The 23240-nt window shown below is 37.8% G+C and overlaps 1 protein-coding gene across 6 annotated transcripts in view; it reads left to right on the top strand.

Annotated features, from left to right (window-relative positions):
- The window catches only part of pcsk5b (proprotein convertase subtilisin/kexin type 5b), a 215209-nt gene that overhangs the window by 6920 nt on the left and 185049 nt on the right, over positions 1-23240 (top strand). For all 6 annotated transcript variants that reach the window (XM_056463159.1, XM_056463164.1, XM_056463161.1 and 3 more), the window contains exon 5: positions 6097-6173. In XM_056463159.1, the coding sequence (XP_056319134.1) occupies positions 6097-6173 (77 nt within the window). The remainder of the gene's footprint in view (positions 1-6096; positions 6174-23240) is intronic.

Genomic DNA, 23240 nt, shown 5'->3' with positions numbered 1-23240 from the left:
ACAAGCTACACAATGAATTGCTGATGATTTAATTTTCCAATAACGAACGCGTAGATAAACTTGCTGTGATATGGCATATGTTTGAATATATTCACTGTGAACCATGGATCTATGCCTGCAAACACGTTTTTTTTTCCAAATGCACTGAAACTTTGGGGGTTTGAATATTATTCTGTAGTCTTGTAGTTGTTAGTCATATTGAATCAATGAAAACAATTACACTTCCTGTTTAACAACCACTATAGGCCTTCAGAAGATTTGCTACTGATCATAAAATCCTCTTGAACCAGATGTGAATGGGAATCTCAGCTCTTGCTAAATTGTTTTGAAAAAAAAAAAAAAGACAACAAAAGTGACAACAAATGTAATATCTTAATCACTTTCTGCTACCATAATCATTATTTCTCTCCATCTGGAAAGCCAAAGTTGTTTTTGCTATTAAAATGTAAATACAAATTTCATTCATTAATTCCATACACTAGACATTCCAGACACTGATGCAGATAAACAACAATACAATGAGGTCATAGCATGTTATTTTAAATAATAATTTACAAGTTTTTAATTCCAAGATAAAAAAAAGAACATGGCATGCTGATTAATTGATTATGGTGCTATATAGTGCTTTGATTCAATATGATACATTTTCTCTGATATCTACATAGTAGTTATGTAGCTTGGGTTAGTTAAATATTTTGCTGATACTGTTTATATGCTCATTTATAGCCACGTGAATTTCCCTTAAAATATAAAGCTTGGATTTGACCATATTTGGAACAGTCATTCCAAATCATTATTAATGAGCTCTGCTCTGACACTCCAGAGCTCATGTCAGTGTCTGCACTCACACACTTGCACACACAGATTGAGATATACTAAAAAGTACACACAATGCAAAGTATTCATACTTTATTTGTCAAAAATATAATATATTGATGCCTTGGTAACAATAGATGCCTTAGTAACAATATTTTCAGCTGAAGTGATAGAGAGTATTATTATTGTCCATCACGCTAGAAGAGAGCTGTCTTTATGCCAGACTACACTAATTTTCTCCTGAGTTTTGTGGATGAAATATAGGCTAAACTATAATTATACTAAACAAAAGGGACTGATTAAAGATTTATTAATATAAAAGTAATTAATATCAACCTCTGCATAAATGTAAAGATGAGTTTCATCAAGTATATTGGCATGCTTTCACCTGAGAAAAATCACAGTAATAGTGAAATGACACAATGCATAAACGCACATTAAAACTTGCACTCAAGAGTTTGCACGTTTGTTGCCTTTTTACAAACATACACAGTCTAATGTGTATATTGTGAAATTTATTTACTATCAAGACGATCAAAAAACTACCAAAAGACCTTATGCCTTCTCAGGATGGTTTTAAATAGATTTATATTGTTGGCCAATGAAACTGAAATGCCTGGTTTTAGACCATAGTCAAAGTCCAAGACCAAGTCATTAGTATGGTGTAGGGCCTCTTTTTGCAGCCAATACAGCATCAATTCATCTTAAGAATGACAGAATGACAAGTTATGCACAGTAGTCAGAGGGAATTTGAGCCATTCTTCTTGCAGAACAGTGGCCAGGTCACTACATGTTGCTTGTGGTGGCCAACGTTTCCTTACTTGCTCCTCCAAAACACCTCAAAGTGGCTCAATAATATTTACTTCTGGTGACTGTGCAGGCCATGGGAGATGTTTAACTTCACTTTTATGCTTATCAATATATGCAAGTTCATCAGGATACAATGTTCAAAGGGTGCACATGGGCCTCCAGAATGGTTCAGTAGTCCTTGACAGTGATGTGCCCATACAACACAAGTATTGGGCCTAGGGAATGACATGATACTGCAGCCCAAACCATCACTGATCCACTCCCATGCTTCACTCTGGGCATGCAACAATCTGGGTGGTATGTTTTTTGAGTCTTGTCCACGTTGTAGCTCTCCTAAATGTGAGAGAGACCATGAGGGTGGACTCATCTGAGAACAATACATGTTTCACATTGCACACAGCCCAATTTTTTTGCTGCTGGCACCAAAACTAACTTTTGGCATTGACACGACTGATCAAAGGTTTGGCTATAGCAGCCCAGCCATGCAAATTAACCCTGTGGAGCTCCCAATTGGTTTTGGTGGAAACCAGGAGAGTTGAGGTGCACATTTAATCATACAGTGAGTTGGGCAGCTGTGGTTTTATGTTTTTTGGATACAGTCAGACTTATCACCTGGGCATCTCTTTCAAACAGCTTCCTCTTGCATCCACAGTGATTTCTGTTGGATGTGCTTTGTCTTTCTTGGTGGTTTGCTGACATTACCCTGGATATTGTCACTCCTGATACATCTGACTTGCTGTCTTGTTCACAGATGGTCCAGCTAGATGTGCACCAACAATTTGTCCTCGTATCAGAGTTGAAAAGGCACATGATGTTGTGTGCATTGCAATATTTTAAGAAAAAACTGTGCTATTAAGGCTCGTTTCCACTGACTGGTACGGTTCGGGTTGGTACGGGTCACCTTTATTAGGCTTGCGTTTCCACTAACAAGGGTACCCTTTTGGTGGGCGTGGTGTATGACAGAAAGTTTCAGTCGACGTCATTCTTGCTCGAGGAAATGGATACAATAAAGCTGTCCAGGTCGATTACATATCATATGAAAAGCACTTCTGTAGAAATGTTTATTAGTAACTTTTCTATGAACATGAGTTGATTATAACTGCAGATCAATGACAGTGCGAAATAGCCTACTGCAACGTCTGCAATTATATAAAATAAATGGACATATATAAACACATACAGCCCCTTAAAGTCTCCGATATGTTACCAACTACAGAAGAACTACACACAGCAGACATTTTCGTCCGTATTTAGGTTAAAAAAACAACACAAAATATAGCCCACAGTCAGTGTAAACCTCTCATCTGTGTCTGCAATCTTCAGCAGCACATGAAGCCTCTGTTACACAGAAATTCCATCATTCCCAGTTCATATTAGTCCAAAAGGTGAAGATAATAAGTTAGTTATACATGGTATTTTGTTCATGTTTGCTGAAAAATAATATGTTCCTTTTTTCCGGCTTTTCCTTTGCTTTTTCGCGCTTCACTCTAGTGTTTGTCAGTGTCTGACAGGATCGGTTTTCAAAAGCACGTCAATAATCAAGCGCAGGTTATTATCATAAGCTCAAGAAGTTTGTTATTTCAGATATAGATGCGCAGCGAACGCAAGGAAGAAAGCGAAACCGCTCGCACTTCAGACTGCCTCGTAAAAAAACTACGAGGCACAGAGTAGATTCTGCTCTACTCCATGCCTTTGTGGCTGTTCAACAAGACGACGACAAGGTTTGTTTGAGCCCAGATCGACCATGGCTCGTTATTATATGTATTTATAATTCCGCTGTTATCTCTCGCTGTGTATTTTAAACATGGCGGGTTTTTTGTTTTGATTCTGGCTTGTTGCGTAAGCGAATGACGTATCTCTGTAAACCAATAGCGTACAGCTGCGCGTCTAGCTCCGCCTTTTGGGACCCTTTCTCGTGTTTGGTACCCTTTCGAAAGGGTGCCGAAAAAGTGGTACGGTATGGTTCGGTTCGGTACGCTTTTTGACAGTGGAAACGGCCATAAAAGCGTACCAAACTGAAGCGTACCGTACCGTACCACTCAGTGGAAACGGGCCATTACTCTGCTAATTCTCTGCTCAGGGCAATAGAGAGATGAAAACTCTATACTACCATAACAAAATCAACAGAACTTCAGACACAAACTATTCAGGAGGTTTAATAAATTAGCAATCTATTTCCCACCACATCCATCCTAAATCTCTCAATCAAACAACACTCTCTGAAGAAAATCCACTCTCTTCCTTTTTCCTCCTTCAAAGAAACAAGTATCCAAACCTCTCCTCTCTGTGCATTTTCCTGGCCATCATGCTGGCCCTAACACACAACATTAAACCTTCACTTCACTCTGGCACATTCCCAACCACTTTCAAGCAGGCCTAGATAACACTTCAAAAGTTGATGGTTAGAGACCTCTTTCTTCCTTGTATTTATTGCCAAAATACTGGAAAGAGGTGTTTAACCAAATTTTCACATTTTATCAAATAAGTATTCAAATGTTTACCTTCCACTGAGACCGCACTACTCATGGCCAGTGAAGCCCTACGGATTGCCAAATCAGGCTCTAAATCCTCTATTCTGCTTTTACTGGACCTGTCTGCTGATTTTCATATGGTGAATTATAAGATTTTACTGTCCACCGTCTTCTCACTGGGCATCACTGGAACTCTGCTGGTTGGAGTCTTACCTCACTGGCAAATCCTTCAGTGTTGCCTGGAGAGGAGAGGTATCTAAAGCTAATCAGCTAGTCACAGGGGTTCCCCAAGGATCTGTTCTGGGTCCCCTTGTATTTTCCATTTACTCATCACATCACTGGAAACCATCATCCAATCACATTCTCTTATCATTGTTAAGTCGATAACACCCAGTTCTATCTTTCATTTCATCTGGATGACCCAACAGTAGCTGCAAGGATCTCGCACTGCCTGGAGGATATCTCTGCAAAAAAATAAAAATCACCTACAGTTTAATCTGACAAAAAAAGAACTTTATCGTCTACATTTTCATTCAGTTACCATTCTAGTGGAATGATTTTTCCCACACATTCCCACACAGGCTGCCGATTTGCTAATATCATTTAAATTACAACTAAAACACACTCTTTCATCTCTCTCAGACACTTGTTTTGCACATTTGCATCAGACACATTCTTACACATGCGCAAACACATGTGCAAACACGCGTACACATGCGTGCACACACACGCACACTTTCTCTCTCTCTCTCTCTCTCTCTCTCTCTCTCTCACTCTTACACACACACACACACACACACACACAGAATACACAAAATACACAAAAACACTATGCATTTGTGTGTGCTTCACACAGGTGTGGGTGTGCTCCACACTCTCTCTCTTACTCTAGCACCTAATTCTCTGAAATCTCACAGTTCCTTGATATTATTAGCACATTCTGTGTGTACTGCATCTTGTTGAATTGCAAAATGTCTCCTCAGTTGTAAGTAGCTTGGACAAAAACGTCTGCCAAATGACATGTAATTAAACCTTCACACTCTGCTCTTACTGGTATAATGTGCACTCAATAAAGCTTGTCCACCAGGCTGGTCAAATTTAGCCATGAAACCTCCCAACACTAAATTGGCCATTACTTCAGTTTCATTGTCCAACTCCTGTCATGTATCTCACATGTTGTGTTTTGATTAGCTGTGAACACTCCATTTTCATGCATAGTTGTCTACTTCACAAAACTGCTCATTTTTAGTCCCGTTTCATTTTGTTTTCTGACGAGCTGTGAACACTTCATCGTCATGCATCACTGCCTGCCTCACAAAACCACATCCCCACATACATGGTATGTTTAATCCAAATTTAATCCATGTTCAGATTACGCAATTTTTATTGTCTGTTATGACAGTCAGTCACTGTGACAGATTATGCAGTTTTGTCTAGAGAAAATCTTGGCATGTCTAAAACACATTCAGAAGCTGAATACATTGCACATATTTTTGTAATTGTCTATTGAGTGTTTTCCACAGGCAGCATTTTACCCTGTGTGTGTGTTCAAATAAAAATTCTTTTCCACTAGCCCAACTGGGCCATTAGAAATGATGTTTAGCTCTGTATTAGTTCATTAGCTTATATATTATAAGCATTGAAGAGTATGAATTAAAAGAGAATAAATTTTGTTCGTAATGACTTTGAAAAAGTCTTAAATTTGACTTGGTTAAACCTGCAGAAACCCTGCTTAAGCTCATAGGATTTACATGAGAATGAGGAAACAATAGTGTCTAAGGATCAGTTTGTAATTTTCATGTACTGTGCTCATATTATTGCATCTATGCCTAGGTATATCCACATTTTCATTCTATCGCGTCTTTAAAGCAATCCATTTTAATTACATGGAGAATTTAAACATTTTTAGTGACTTGGCATATGCATGTAATGGATGGGCAAATCCATGTCTGAATCTGATTTTTTTAAAAGTCTTTTTTTGCTTTTGATCTGTTCATAGGATAATGAGGCCAGTTATGATGTGAACGGTAATGATGTGGATCCTATGCCTCGATATGATGCCAGTAATGAGAACAAGTAAGATAAAATTTCATTGCTCACAGACACCAAATTCTTTGAGTGAACCAGGTCATTAAAACTCCATGATCCAAATCCATGAATAAGGATATAAAGGAATTCAAAAGTATTAGTACCCTTTATAGTTTTTGTCTTGACCCAGGTTTTAATTTAAAGTGCATTGGGTTTTGAATCCAAAACACTGGCTTGTTTAGTACACGCAAAACATTGTACATTTCGGAGAAAGAGCCATTTGCAGGAATTTTGGTCATTTGTCAGGTAAGCACGCTTTCATTTTTGTTTTCATTCACTTATATGACAGCAGTGTCTCACACCAGAGCTTCCATTGGGCTGAAGCTCTAATGTCTGATGGGACTGTTGAGACTATGCTGAGTCTTATTACATGAAACACAATGTGGTCTCACATCATTAAACTAGAAAAGTAAAGTTCGTAAACAAACTTTATGGCGACTTGAGAAAGCCTAGCATGAAAGTTTGAAGTTTAAATAACTGAAGTAGTTTAAGAAGCTTGAAGTTTGAGTTGGCATAGATAGATAAGAACAAAAAGGTTATGCATGTTTCTTGCATGGATTAACATGTTGTTAGCATATTTTTTAAGTATGAACTTGCATGTTGCTAGCATGGTTGCTATAGTGTTCCTAGGTGGTTGCTAGGATGTTGTTAGTCATTTGCTAGGGTGTTCTGAGTGGTTGCTAATGTCTTATTAGGCAGTTGCTTGAGTTTTCTGGTTGGTTGCCAGGTGGTTGCCAAGGTGTTGTTAGGCAGTTGCTACGGTGTTATAAGTGGTTGCTAGGCAGTTGCCAAGCTGAGGTTTTTGCTAAAATACAGTCAGGGATGCATGGGGATGCAATTATAGGGATGCATGATATTGGATTTTTTCCAGTATGTCGATATATTTAAACAAATTTTGATAAATATCCAAAACTGTTATTGAAGTCTACATACATTTTATTTTTCTTCTTATATACTGAAATCATTTTGGGCTTCATGAAGCAAAAACTGTATTTGTTTATATATTTAGGTTACTGTTTGTTTCCACACAGAAAGCAGTGCATTCAGCTCATCTGTGGATCAGGCGAGGCATGTCCTTTTGGCAGTTGCCATACCCTAGCCTAATCAATTCGGTGATGTGGGGCCTTTCATAACTTGCGGGGCCTTATGCACCTTGCATAATCCACGTACAGGGCGGATCGGTACTGGTCCCCAGACATAATGAGCTTAACATAACTCAGTTATGAAATTTATTATGTAATTGATGTCTTCAGTTGAGACATCTACCACCGTTTCCTGATACCGCAGTTAAAAGAACAGGATGAATGGAAGAGGCTCGTTCAGTAGATGGTCATTAATCTCATGCAGATGGTCTTTAACCAAGCAAGGAACAGCTATGGCCTAATGTTTAAAAAGTTGTACTTTTTATCAAAAGGTCGCAGGTTTGAGTCTTGGCACCAGCCGGGATTGAAGGGGGTAGGAATGAATAACCAAAACTCTTACCACCCTCAATGCCATGGCTGGCAATTGCTGTGCTCCCTGGGTGCCAGAGCAATGATTGCTCACTGCTGTGTGTGTGTGCGTGCGTGCGTGTGTGTGTGTTCACTGTTGAATACAGTGCATCCTGAAAGTATTCATAGCACTTCACTTTTTACACATTTTTTATGTTACAGCATTATTTCAAAATGAATTAAATTGATTTATTTCCTTAAAATTCTACACACAATACCCCATAATGACAATGTGGAAAAAAAAGATTTTTTGAAATTGTTGAAAATTTATTAAAAATAAAAAAACCTGAAAAATTACATGTACATAAGTATTCACAGTCTTTGCAGTGAAGCTCTAAATTGAGCTCAGGTACATTCTGTTTCCACTGATCATTCCTGAGATGCTTCAGCAGCATGATTGGAGTTCACCTGCGGTAAATTCAGTTGATTGGACATGATTTGAAAAGACATACACCTGTCTATATAAGGTCCCAGGGTTGATAGTGCATGTCAAAGCACAAACCAAGCATGAAGACAGAGGAATTGTCTGTAGACCTCCATGAAAGAATTGTCTCGAGGCACAAGACTGGGGAAGGTTACAGAAAAATTTCTGCTGCTCTGAATGTTCCAATGAGCACAGTGGCCTCCATCATCCGTAAGTGGAAGATGTTTGGAACCACCAGGACTCTTCCTAGAGCTGACTGGCCATCTAAGCTGAGTGATCGGGGGAGAAGGGCCTTAGTCAGGGAGGCGATCAATAACCCAATGGTTATTCTGTTTGAGCTACAGCATTCTTCTGTGGAGAGATTAGAACCTTACAGAAGGACAACCATCTGTGCAGCAATCCACCAATAGTATGGTAGAGTGGCCAGACAGAAGCCACTCTTCGTCTGAAATTTGCCAAAAGACATCTAAGGACTCTCAGACCATAAGAAACAAAATTATCTGGTCTGATGAGGCTCTTTTGGAGTGAATGCCAGGTGTTATGTTTGGAGAAAACCAAACACCGCTCATCACCAGGCTAATACCATCACTACAGTGAAGCACGTTGGTGGCAGCATCATGCTGTGGAGATGTTTTTTCAGCAGCAGGAACTGGAAGACTAGTCAGGATAGAGGGAAAGATGAATGCAGCAATGTAAAGAGACATCCTGAATCAAACCTGCTTCAGAGTGCTCTTGACCTCAGACCGGGGTGACAGTTCATCTTCCAGCAGGACACTAACCCAAAGCACAGTGCCAAAATATCAATGAAGTGTCTTCACAACAACTCAGTGAATGTTCTTGAGTAGCCCAGCCAGAGCCTAGATGTAAATCCTATTGAACATCTCTGGAGAGATCTGAAAATGTCTGTACACCGTCGCTTCCCATCCAACCTGATAGAGTTTGAGAGGTACTGCAAAGAGAAATGGGCAAAAATTCCCAAAGACAGGAGTGCCAAGCTTGTTGCATTATATTCAAAATGACTTGAGGCTGTAATTGCTGCCAAATGTTTATCAACAAAGTATTGAGCAAAGGCTGTGAATACTTATGTCAATGTGATTTTTCAGGTTTTTTATTTTTTAATAAATTTGCAACTATTTCATAAAGTCTTTTTTTTACAGTGTAATTATGTGATATAATTATTATGTGTGTAAAATGTTGAGGAAATAAATGAATTTAATCCATTTTGGAATAAGGCTGTAACATAAAAAAATTTGTAAAAAGTGAAGCGCTATGAATACTTTCCAGATGCACTGCATGTGTGTGCACTTCCATGGGTTAAATGCAGAGCACATATTCAGAGTATGGATTACCATACTTGGCCACATGTTAAAGTGAGACATGGCTTGGCCATCAATTTTTTACACCATACACTCTTGTTGCTGCTATTAATTTGTTGCACTATGACCCTGTAGTCAATGTGAACATTTCTCTACTGTCTCTGCTCACTTTTTAGCATCAATCAGCTATGGATGACACCATAAACTGTAAAATATATGGATGTAGTATCCATGACGTCACCCATAGGTTTCTGAACACTGCAAAAGAAGCTACAAGTAGGCGCGGCCAACCGTCGCTATTTTGTTTGCGCGTCATCGCACCCACGGCGGGACACCAAACAAGGGCAAAGAGGCGGAGAGTGGGTGGAGCTACAGACACCTGCTGGCATTTTGCTTGGACCTGGCTTAGACAGACTTTACTTTGGGAGAAACGCTTAATACTCTATTACCTGTGGCTCGTTTGTGTTCTGACCACATGTGCTTGGTTGTACACTATATTTATAAAGTGTTTAGACTTTTAAAAACACAGTTGTAATACATTGAGCCACTAAGCATTGTTCTTATGTTTTTCTACAGGAGGAAAACTCGAATTACTTCCAAACACTTCACATATAGTCTGTGTTAGTAAATGTAAGACTATTCATGAAATCCAGCATAACGCTATATGACAACGCTTCAGATGACTGTTCTAGAGCCTACAGCTAATCAATCTGTCACATTCTGGAGTGCTTTACAGCTCTAAAGAAAATTATAAATGATCTTAAAACAAATACATTTATAGAGATGGTATAAGTATATAACTTTACTCACATGGGAAATGGAGGCCATGTGAATGGTTTGTGAGCACAATTAAGTGCACACAGCATTCCGTATCATCTGATAATTGTAAGAAATAAGTCCAAAAGGCAACTGACTGTGTAAAGCCACATAAAACAACACAAAAATATGATGAATATGCCGAGTTCAGCGGCTAATCTGCCGGAGTCAGCTAAGGTGAAGTGACTGCGACCAGCGAGACCTAGCTGTCACTCAAGTGGCCACGCCCTTAATTTTGCAAACTTAATATAACCTAATATAAAGGAAACGTATGAGTTATAAAAAAATTCACCGTTGTCATGAAGGGTAATATTAGCTATTTGAACCAAAATCGTTCTTTGTACCAGGCTGTAAACACCTTTTTTTTCTGCTGTAAAGTTGGCCATTCTAACAGTGGGCTCAATTGACATTTGCTTCATATGGAGCCAGGACTAGCGGAATTTCGATGAATTGCAGTTTCAGTTACATCCGTATTGGCTACCCGAGGGAGAGCAGGAGGTTGCCGCTTGGATGACACATGGCTAGATGAATGTTCATCATTTGGCCATCTTTGAACCACTTTTTTGTGGCTCTCACTCTGTCAGTTTGTGTAAGCCTGTGCCAGATGGCTCAGCAGCATTTTTTGGACTGTTCAGAGGTTAATCTTGGCCCATTCTCTACTGTTTCTTCTATAGGAGCTCCAGAGCACTGCTGCTGATGAGAGCAATTCATCTGCTTTTTACAGGAAATTATTTTATTTTTTCTTTTGTGAAACAAAAATGTTACTTTTCATCATAATCATATATATGCCCATGTATATAACTAAAGCTTTGCCCTTTTATGAATGGCAAGAGGAGAAGTGGTCGTCCTGGTCTCCTAAGGTTTGTTCTCCATTTCTATGAAGTGGTGGAGTTTTGCTTACTTGCCACTGACGCTACTGGCTTGCTTAGTTGGGGTTGGCAGAGATGAAGCTGCTCTTTAATGGATCAGCCTTCAACAGTGACATTTGCCCCTATTGTAGATTTTTAAGGAAATACTTTTCATGCAGTATGTAAAAAATCTCAAAAGTATCAAAAGCGTTGTTAAATGATTCATCCATGAAATAGATAGTTAGCCTTTTTCTTGCATGGCCTTGACCTTGCATGCATATCAGCAAATCAAAATATGAACCTTTTGTAATAGGGGCACTTTAAGGGTGCAGTAGGTGATTTGTCTTCAGAAACATTTTTTGCTGTGCTGGTTGAATGTCTCTTCACATTCCAATAGTAATGATTAAAGTCATTAATCTAAATGTATTTATATATATTTTTATATTTTGGGTAAGGCATAAAACTAAAAAAATGGTTCATCCAATTAAATATTGTCGGACCAACAAATAATTCAATTAGACAGGTATCTCAAACTGTCTGTCAACAAATTTGAATTTCTGCACAGCCTCTTTAAGTAAACAGATGTGTTACTTGCGTGTACATGTACATCTACAGCTGACAAAATCAGGCATACTCTGCATCAACCTGAACTTCTTTCTCAAAGACCAGCATGGCCTTTATATGCATGAAAAGAAATAAGGTTTTTGAAAGGGCTTCTGCCAAAAATGCAGAATCAATTTTTCTTAACCCTGAATCAATAACGGAATTACTTTTGCACGCTGGAGCGAAATAACGTTATTCAGTTTAAACAACAATCTTGACACCACGGGCAAGTGTTTCCAAGTATTTCTTTTAGACACGTATGTTTTAAAACTATTTTAGTCACGCAAAGCTTATCTAGATTCTGTTCTTGTTTATGAATGAGTTTATATGCACGGAAGTGTTTTTCAGCCACTGAAAACGTCTGGTGTTTCGAGTTCGTGGAGTACCTTTTACAGCATCGGTAATATAGTCGGTTAAATAGACCCAAGCATAGTTGTTCAAGTGTAAAAGAAGATGAAAACAAGCGTTGTATGAGGATCAGTGAGCACAATTGAAAATTAAAAGTCACTCGTTGTCTTGGTAATGTAAACTTAAGTGTAATGTAAAAAGATGACAGGATATTTCTGTTTTTAGCACTTAGCACTTTTTTCTGATCAATTTTTTTTTTGTTTAATAACAAAACGTAGGTAAATGTGCTCTTAAGCCTAACTAGCTTTACTGAGGTGATGTTTGATTTATATTCACACATTCGTTAAGGTTTGAACCGTGACAGCCTGCGACACCGTTTTAGGGAAATATAATTCCTGCACCTGCTGGCCTGTCAAGAACTATGCTTAATAAAGTGCGTAACTCCATAGAGTTATCTAACTGCTGAATGACATGATCTAGTTATATCTAATCAGTGCACATTTGCGTATTCGTGACTTAAGGAGGTGTGGCTTTAGACGGCAGGGTAGGGACGTAAAGTGAAGCTAAAACAAAACAACTAAAAGCAAATCAAAAATAAAACCACAAAAATACCGTAAATCTTTTATGTGTGCCATTTATTTCAAGGTGAATTTCCAAGATATGTCAGAAACATGTGGAGGACACACTTCACCCTCAAAACAAGACAAGATATGTTTCAAATATTCATATATATATATATATATATATATATATAAAAGTTGTTTTGTAGACTTTTTTTAGTTTTCTTTAAAACATTTTTTTTTTAAATAATTTAACTTTAGGTTTATTTGTTATTTATTTCCAGTGAGTCATTATACCCTTCAATTTAAATTTGGCATTACAGCATTTATCATTTTTCTTTACAGTTTTTAGTCTAATAGTTTGATGAAACTTCAAGTTTATACATTTTTTTTTGCCTTCTGTTTTTATCTAGGAAAAGAGCACACTTTTCTTTAAATATACAGTTTTTTAACATACAGGTTTTAGGTATAATTCATGTATGTAGCTTCAATATATGGGGTGACTTGCTGAAATGTTATTCTTAAAATCGACCAATCGTACTTGCCTTACTGGTATCAGACAGTGCTAAATACTGATATAGAGATTTCTGCATGTGAGTGCATGTACAACATGAGCGTTTTGCTGCTATTCTGTTTCTCTTAATTTACACTTCCAGGAGGCCCATAAGAAGTATTTCCATGACCTAAGGAAAAGAGCTATTATTTTATTTTAGGAGGAAGTGTGTAGTGGAGCCAAAAGAGGGATGTTTAGGTCTGCATGTATGAACACGCTGTATAGAATAATACCAGCTAACTGTATCTGTAAGGCTCAGAGTGCAGAAAATTAAAAAAATGCACTTGTTTATATAATGCCAGTACACAGCAACCAACATTACGCTTAAAAAAAATAGTAGTTTAAAGTTTAAAATTATTTACCTGATACATTTTGGTTCTCAATCAGGAAGCAGGCAGAGCACGTTTAGACTTGATTGTGGACAGATTTTTCCACAGCATTGAAGTTTTGCCCCACTTCCAGGCAATCTTTGTGTTAGATTTGGACAAACACAATGTATGTTTGCTGACTAGGCATGGGCCGGTATAAGCTTCTGAAGGTATGAAAACCTTGGATAAAAATATCACGGTTTCACAAAATCACGTTCTTGTGATTACTGCTCAAAAATAGGCCTGTTTTTAAATGTCTGAGTAAAAAAACAACAACCTTTTTTTTCTTTGAAAACAATATATTTTATTTTTTGAAAGTTTTAAAGTACAGTTTTTTGGAGCAGTAAACATGTCAGGCTAAATAATTCAAATGAATTGACTTCTGCTGTCTTCATTTGTTTCAAAAACACAGATTTCTTTACAATTTAAAATCGCATCTTTGGATATCTTTTCTGCTGAAGATACTGTTGTCCTAAAAAAACAAAAAAAAGTAAATAAAAAATTTTACACATACATTAGGAACGGTATAACAGAACATTTAGGTGGTTTTAAAACCTTAACTTTTTCAAACCGTGGTATGCCTTGAAAGCGATAATCGTCACATGCCTACTGCTGTCTGCAACTACATTGCTATGTCCAAAACTACACTTCGCGCAATGTGCATAGTTAGATAAAACTCTTCTATTGATGTACAGGAGAGTCTCTTTAAAAAAATTTTAATTTATGGTACCACAGTCCTTAATAGGGTTGCATGATTTGGAAAAAAAATCTGATTAGAATTCATCTGATCAAAATTGCGGTTTGTGATTTTAAAATGTGATTTACTACCATTTCATGTGGTGTTTTTTTTTTTTTTTTTTTTTTAAGACAGTAAAAAATATCAACAATACTAATACTACTACTAATGATAATAACATCACCAACAACAACGACTACAGCAGTTACTACCGTTACAGAAGCTACTACAACAACTACTACTATTACTAATATTACCACAACTACTACTATTACTAAAACCGCTACTACTGCAACAACTACTACTATAACTACTACAACTATTACTACTACCACTACTACAATGACTACTACAACTTCAACAAAAACTTGCCAAATAAAAATAATAATGATGATGATGATGAGGAACTTAATATAACATTGCCTATTGATAATAGCAAAAAATAATTATAAAAAACAGCCATATAAATAATCATTTTAAGGAGGTGGAGGTGGAGGTATGCAGTATGTGTCAGTTGCTATGTGATGCATTAAAGTATGACGTGTAGCATGGATCAGTCCAGTGCAATGTCATACTTACCCTGTAAAGAAAAGAATAAAAAAAGTATGTAAAGACAAAATTATGGTGTAAAAAACAGAAATAATAATAAGTATTACATACATTTTTCTTTTTCTTACCTCCATTCTTAGGATATTAATTAGGATTGGTATTAGACACAGTTTCTACCTCTTCCTGAGCCCCTCTCCCCTTGCTTTGTACTGAAGGTCTTGTTGGGAATGGCTTCAGCCAAAGAGGATTAATGGATTCATGATTGATGGAAGTTTAAAAGATATAACCAATATGAATCAAATTCTACTGTATTTTTTTGATTGGAAGTGGATATGTTTTCAATGGAGTAGGTTTGTGCTGATAGACGATAGTATCGTTTATCAACGATAGGCAAAGATATTGCCGAGAGCTGAGACCTATGACGATTTTAAAGAAGATATTTAACTTGTTTCGCATTAATGTAAACTGATTACATGTTTTAATTACATCTTTGTATAAAATGAAGAGCATTATTATTTTTAATCATCATCCTTAAAGGGCCACAAAACCCCCCTTTTTCAGTTCAAGTCTACCTCAGAAATAAAAAAAAAATGCTCCGAGATGGGCGTGGAGCAGCACTGTGAGCAGAGTGATGAGAGGGCGTGGCAGACAATGAAGTTGAAAAAAATGTGGAGCAAACTGTCAGTTGGCTCACAAAATGAGACACAAACCATGAGGAGACCCATGATTTTATAGTTTACAAAGTAAAAATGCAAAGAAATAAACAGTAAGTAACTTAATATTCTGCTACATTTGTCATTCGTAATTTCATACACATAACCACAATTTGTTCTGTTATTATAAAGATAATTGTGTTTATATAAACACTATAAATGAGGAGACACTGTGGATAGCAATGCAGTCTCTTGCCCCGTCTATTCCAACCATTAACCCTGCCGGTAATCTGGAGTATTTTAAACATGTGCGAACACAGTAGCATGGATAACCTGATTGTAACAAACTCCACTGATAAAAGACAAATTCCGCCATTTTCCAATCCTCGCACAGCTCTCTTGACAAAAACGCTTGCTGCAAACCAACAGCTTTGCTGTATTGGGCCTGACAGAATCGCAGGGAAAAACATGCAACAAACCCTGTGGATGATGGAAACAAACGCATACGTCACTGGTTTTGATCCTGCCCCAAAATTTATTTTAAACCCAAAAGAAGAAATTCGCTGACAAAAGCTCAAAATTATCCACGTTTCCCCACAGTTAAAGTTGACAGGTGCTAATGTTATCTTAACTGATACTCAACACACAAATCTGTTAAAGTCTCAAAATAAGTACTCCAGGGTTTCTTGAACCTTTAATAAGAAAAGAATTACAAATAATTTGACAGCTTCAGCTGTTTACAACATCACTTGGCCGACACTTTTGGACTGCAGCACCACTCATCTTTAGCATGAATTGAAAATTAGACTAGCCTACTCAAAGGAAAAATAAAATCTCTCTCTCGTGCGCATGTGCAGTGTGACTGAGATGCATGTGTGAGTGAGGAGTGCTTGGAGACACTGAGTTTTCAAACTTTTTTCCTTTCAAATTTCATTAAAGATTTCAAAGGGAGATGTAGTGCTGATTTTTATCGGCAATTGCTGATAAAATGGCTTTATATTCTGATGACTTTTTTTGACTTGCATGTGCGGCATACAAGTGCTTACTGGCAGATGACTCAATATCCATTGAGAATGTTTGGCAAGGAAATAGGTGCTCAAAACATCATGTCTGCATCTAGGCTGAATAAAGCAATTGTCGTCTTTCTGAAAGAGATCTAAATTGTCAACCAGTTAGTGGAGCAGGGTTTGACTGTTCAGGATATATTTGTTCAAGTCTTCCCTCGGTTTAATCTTTTGAGAAAAGTGATTTTGTCGAACGTACCTCCATTTATTTCTAACCAAGTGATCTATTTTAGCTCGGTATGGAAAATTAGTTGGAGCAATTAAAATGATTCCTCTGGGATTGAAAAGTCTAGAATTAAAGCATATAAAGTCATTCAGACGTCAGGCGCTGATGATATTAAGCACTGAATTTGAAACACTGGATGTGTCTGTTAAACTTGGTAGGGATTATACAATCTTTATCATTACGCAAACCATGAATTGTTTTGTTTGCAGGAAAACGGTCATATTAAAACAGCATGCCCTGTAGTTAAAGAAGCCCAAAGCACAGAGTGTTTCCGAAACGAATACAGAAAAGAACGCAAATGATCAGGAGAATGATTTGGCCGAGGCGACTGCGGAGAGTGCATCATTTGAAACAAGCGCAGAAATGTCTGTCACTCCTGGAATGGGAGAAGAGGTGCGTCTAGAAAATAATGTTGAGATTGCAGAGGGGAATCCCTCAATATGAACAAAGTAAAACAAGTGTTATGACTGAGAGGGATAGTAAATTAGGACAGTCTGGAGAACAAGATGTGCCCGAAATGAGTGCTGTTTTAGATGACATGCAGACATCAAGCAAAAATGAGTCTCAGGACGATGTCGAATTGGATAGTTTAGATTTAATAACAGAGGAATTAGATGATTCATGTTCACAGGAAAATTCTTTTGGGAGATTTATCAAACCTCGATAGTATACTAAAGAACAAATTAATGACTTCCTGGATGTTACATAAAAACAGAGAAAGCCTAAAATTGAAGTGTTCTTTCCTAATTTAAAACTTTTTATAGATTCTTCTGTAATTGCTATGAAGAAAGCAACAATTGAGAAATTAGATCAGCCTTAGTGTTGTAGACTTAGAAAGCTTGCGACTGATGTTAGGAAAAAAATAAAGAAAAACTTGTGGATAATTAAGAATCAGGAACCTCTCTTAGGTTCAGCAGATATTTTAAAACCATTATATAATAAGCACAATCTTGTGGACTTGTGGAGAGGTTTTTTTCCTCATGTCAGACAATATACATGGTTAAATTCATTCAAACAACATGTCTGCGGCAAGATTAGATCGCTTTTATACTGAGATTTTTAATAGTAATATTTCACCTACATCTATGTCAGATCGTCACTATGTTTTTATGTCTATGTCTGTTTTATCATTAAAAGTTCATTGAGACTATCAGTCACATTGGCACTTTACAATAGAGTACTGCAGGATCACAACTTTGTTCACTCTTTTGGTCTTTTTGGGGAATCTTGGAGAGAGGGGAGACATAGTTACCCATATTTATTTTACAGATAAAAGACTTTTGCCAAAAATATACAGCAGTTTTGAAAACTTGAATATGAGGATGAAGATAACAGAGCAAGAACTTTCTCAGCAAAGTATTTATTATGAAAAAACTGGACTACTATCAACAGACATTGTTAAAGAAAAGAATTGCCTTTTAAAAGATTTGTTGGAAGACCAGGGGAAGGAATTTCTTTTCAGGTCAAGATATATTGAAGTGTAAAGAGATTGATGCGCCGACTGCTTTCTTTTTCGGGCTGGAGAGAAAGTCATAAGACTTAAACTTTCAGATGAAAATAACAACCAATCAACATGAAATTATAATGACTGCTATCTCTTTTTATGAGAAACTTTATCAGTCAGAGTTCTGTGATGAAGCAGCAGTTGAAGAACTGCTTCAAAATCTTCCACAACTGTCTAAAGAAGGAAAGATGAAGCTGGAAGTATTCTTGACTTTCCCTGAACTTTCAAGTGCTGTACAAAAATTTTACAATGGTAGATTTCCAGGTTTGGATGGCATCTCTGCTGTGTTTTTGAAGTTTTTGGAATGTGCTTGGACAAGATTTGGATAAGGTTTTTTAGAGTCCTTCAACAAAGATCCCTTGCCATTAAGTTGTCGAAGAGCAGTGCTGACACTGATTCCCAAGAAAGGTGACCTAGGTATTTTAAGGAATTGGCACCCCGTGTCTTTACTGTGTACTGACTTTAAAACACCATCAATAGCTATAACTAACAGACAAGGTCCAATCCCAATTCTACCCCTTAGCTCTCCCCCTTGTCCTAATTCTCTTTAGCTTGAAGGCGTAGGGCTATGGGGAAGAGCTAGGTACCCCTCGAAACAAAGATTTTTCAGGACCACACGTCGAAACCAAAAGCTAAGAAAATTTCCCAGAATGCACCAGCTACAACAGGGAAGTAAAGAGCAAATTTGCATTTTTTTTCTTTGTCATTATTACGAATTTTTACAATAAACAAGCATATGTTTTAATACATTCATAACAGCTTTTACTATCATGCTTTTAAAAAAAACTCGCTAAAATAAAAACTGCTTAATTTCGTTATCTATAATCCCTAATAATAACTCCTGTATAGTAGTTCTACAACATTCTGTCAGTCGATGACACTCTGATACCCTGTCAGAAAAGTCTAGTGCCTGGGCATGATCTTTTTACAGTGTCTGGTATAGTGTTGTTTTCGTGTGTTTACGTGAATATGGCCACGGTGTAAATGCACAGTACAGTTAAGATCTTATTGCCACATTTTATCGTTATAATAACATGATATCGTTGCCTTCCGTGATTTCCTGAAGATTAATACAAAAAAAATGCAACTGGAATAACTACAGCAATCGCATTCATTGATCTCATATGAAGCAAGAGATCGCAATTACGTGTGTGTGCAGGTGTTGTAGTGGTGTCCCATTTCTTAGGGGCAAATTTTGAAACCCCTCCCCTTCACACTCTGTTTCAAGGGTCGAGGCAAAGGGGTAGGGGTACAAAAATAGAATTGAGATTGGGCCTAAAGGAACACATGGCAGCTATTGTACATGAGGATCAATCATATTGTGTCCCTAAAAGAACAATTTTGATAATTTGCCCTTGTTGAGAGACACCATTGCAGTTGATATAAGACATCAAATTGACATCTCTAGACCAAGAGGAAGCTTTTGACAGGGTGGACCATTTATATTTATTGAAAACCTTGAAGGCTTTTGGTTTTGGCCCACAGTTTGTCTCTTTTATTAAATTGCTTTATTGTGAAACATCCAGCATCAACGGGACCTTAACTAGACCCTTTGGCAGGAACAAAGGGAATACGACATGGATGCCCTCTTTCAGGCCTTTTGTGTTTTTGCCGTTGAGCGCAGTATGCTCGCAGTTGAAAAAAAGTCAACTTTGGGCAGGAAAGCATGTTATGTCAGTCATGTCTTTTTCATTCTCCAATCAAATGAAAGCAGAGGCGGGGTTTCTGTTGAGGTGCCTGCAGTGTTTGTATTGTCAAGACAACTACAAAGACTTTTGAAGATGGAGGAGAGACTTGTGGTTGCTGTTTTGAGTTATCCGGGGCTGTTTGAATCACAAATCTTGAATTTCACAATATTATTAAATTTGAAATTTATATTGATACAACAGCAACACTTGTGCACAATACACAGCTGAATCAGTCATTGCTTAGCTACATAAAAAGCGAACTGCGATTCTTTTTTTTTTTTTTTTTTTTTTTTGTGTCAACAAAAAATGGCAGTGAGGTTCACCTTGCATTTTTGGAATGTAAAAGTGCATTCGGTATGATTGGCCCAATTTTGACACATCTGTTTGATACAGTGTGTGTAACTGCTGAAACAGTTGTCTACTTTTTAAGGATCATTTTAATTACTCACTCTCGCCTCCCTCGTCATAGTAATCATTGAAATAATGTCAGCTCTTTGATTTGAAAATTGCAGCTCAAATAGCGATTTCGGTTTAAAGAAGATTAATCATGCAGGACTAGCTCATATTGACCGAACCGAAAAGATGCATTTTAATGCACTACTAGGCTATATGTAAAAAAACAACACAATGGTTATATTTCATAGCCTATTTATATAAGTCAACACAGCCTGTATACTGTTATTGATTCAATTCAATTCACCTTTATTTGTATAGCGCTTTTACAGTGTAGATTGTGTCAAAGCAGCTTCACATGAAAGATCATAGTAAATTGACTCGCATCACCGCGGCTGAAGCACGCATGTTTGTTTAAAGCTTCTGTAAAAAACAGACCTACATTTGACCAGCCTTTTAGCAATGCCTATGTCAATATACTGATACTTCTGTGCCAGTTTGACAATATACACTAAACTGAGGACAGTTTAACTCTTTCAAAACACTCCCTCACCTGAACTATTGGGGCTCATAGCAAGTGAGAAGGAGAAAATGAAATCACAGCGCTAAGGTAAAATCAGATTCTCATAACATAATCTTTAAAGGGCACCTACTGTATGGTGAAAAATCTACTTTTCAAGCTGTTTGCACAGACGTGTGTAGATATAGTGTATAGACAGTCATATTGGGGTGATATAAACACACCCAGTCCTTTTTTTTTTTCAAATTTAACAAAAAACTCACAACTCACAAAAAATGCATTAAATACTCAGTAAAGTTCTTACTGTAGTATTTCTCACAAATGTGACGTGAGATCTGCTTCCTGAGGCAGCCGAGGGCGGCGATTGAGGCATGTTGCTGACAGGCACATGGGAACGGTGGGTGGGGAGGACTAGCCTTAAAGGCCCAGTGCAAAAAAACAAAACCAAGTTTTATTGGCTAAAATACAGACACTTCAGACAGCTGTAACAAATACTCTGATGGTTGTTTTGAGCTGGAACTTTACAGACACATTCTGGGGACACAAAAGACTTATATTAAATCTGAAAATGGGGTAACCTATGTGCCCTTTAAAATATAAAAGTTATAGGGGGTTTGTGATATAGGAATTAAAGTTGAGCATTGAAAATGCTTATTTTCCATGGAGTGATTGTATTGAGTTAGAACAGGTCTGCTATTTTTAAATTGACGCAGGAAATAAAAGCCTATGCCGGTTGTTAAAGATTGAGTGAGTGTTTTTGTTTTACAATCTAAATTTGTAATTTAATAGAAAAATATTAAGTAGAAAACATTAATGCATTGCTCATGATAATGTGCTCACGAACTGTCGAATCATTGGAAGATCATATTTGATATTTGCTATTTGATACCATATTTGTTACCATATTTGACTAGTTACCATATTTGATAGCGAGGTAATCGCAGATTTTTTGTTTTATAAAACGATGTATTACCATGATTACCAAAATGGCGCCTACGATGATGGGCGGCTCCGTGTTGTGCTCTGCAGTAGTTTTTGTGTTTTTGTTAGTTTGTCCTGTCTTGAGTCACATTCCTACAATTAGTTTCACCAGAGACTAATTGTTGGACATTCAGGCGCATACACCACCAAATATTTTTCCAAACTTGGACTTATCTGATGTTCTGTTGGACATTGTAGTCGGCAGAGCTGCAGTGCTGCTCAAACGCTTTCAAGCACGCAGACGAGGAAAACGTGCAGGCGCGCTTGTGAAACTCAGTGCGAATTTCGGTCCGCGTTGCCTAGCATCCATCTTGCAAATCTCCGCTCTCTACCTAACAAAATAGACGAACTCATTCTGCTCTCTCAGACAAACAGGGATTTTCTGCATTCAGCTGCTCTGTGTTTCACGGAAACCTGGCTGAACGACACCATACCAGACAACGCGCTTCACCTACCGGGCTATCAACTGTTCAGAGCGGATCGTGACGAAGAATCAACGTGGAAATCGCGCGGTGGCGGGACGTGCTTTTACATCAATGAAAGGTGGTGTACAGATGTAACAGTTTTAAAGAAGGTGTGCTGTCCAGATCTCGAAGCACTGTTTATTAACTGTAAGCCTTTTTACTCCCCGCGCTCGTTCTGCTCGTTCTGCTTGTTCATCCTTGTCAGTGTTTACATTCCTCCTGCACGCGAGCCTGGCGGTACAAAAACTAGCTGATCAGATCACGGTGATAGAGCAACAACACCCGGACTCTGTTTTAATCATTCTCAGGGATTTTAACAAAGCAAAACTAAACTGAACTGCCAAAATATAGACAGCATGTTACATGTCACACAAGAGACAGTAACATATTGGATCACTGCTATACCACAATAAAGGATGCATACCGTTCCGTCCAACAAGCAGCTTTGAGGCACTCTGACCATTGTTTGATTCATCTCATACCAACCTACAGGCAGAAACTAAAAACAGCCAAACCTGTATTAAGATCTGCGAAAAGATGGACTAACGAAACAGAGCGGGATCTACAAGCCTGTTTTGACCTCACTGACTGGAGTGTTTTTGATGCTGCTGCAAACGATCTGGATGAGCTCACAGAGACTGTAACATTGGCACAGTTGCTAGGTTAAGCAACAGGTTGAAAATGTCTGTGAATACCCCAGCGAGCTGTTCTGCACATGCTTTGAGGACGCGCCCAGGGATACCGTCTGGTCCAGCAGCCTTACGCACATTGATCCGACTCAGTGCGGTGTAGACTTCTGAGGAGGTGAGTGTGATAGTTGAGTGGTCGGTTGAGGTAGTGTTCCTGGTGTAGGGTTCTGTATTGTCTTTTTCAAAGCGGGCATAAAAGTCATTTAGCTCGTTCAGGAAGGAGACATTTGTGGCTGTGGGGGTGGACTGGCTGGGTTTGTAG

The sequence above is a fragment of the Danio aesculapii genome, chromosome 8 (assembly GCF_903798145.1).
Source record: "Danio aesculapii chromosome 8, fDanAes4.1, whole genome shotgun sequence".
NCBI lineage: Eukaryota > Metazoa > Chordata > Actinopteri > Cypriniformes > Danionidae > Danio > Danio aesculapii.
Note: the sequence above shows the minus strand (reverse complement) of the source record. Positions and strands in the feature narration are given on the sequence as shown.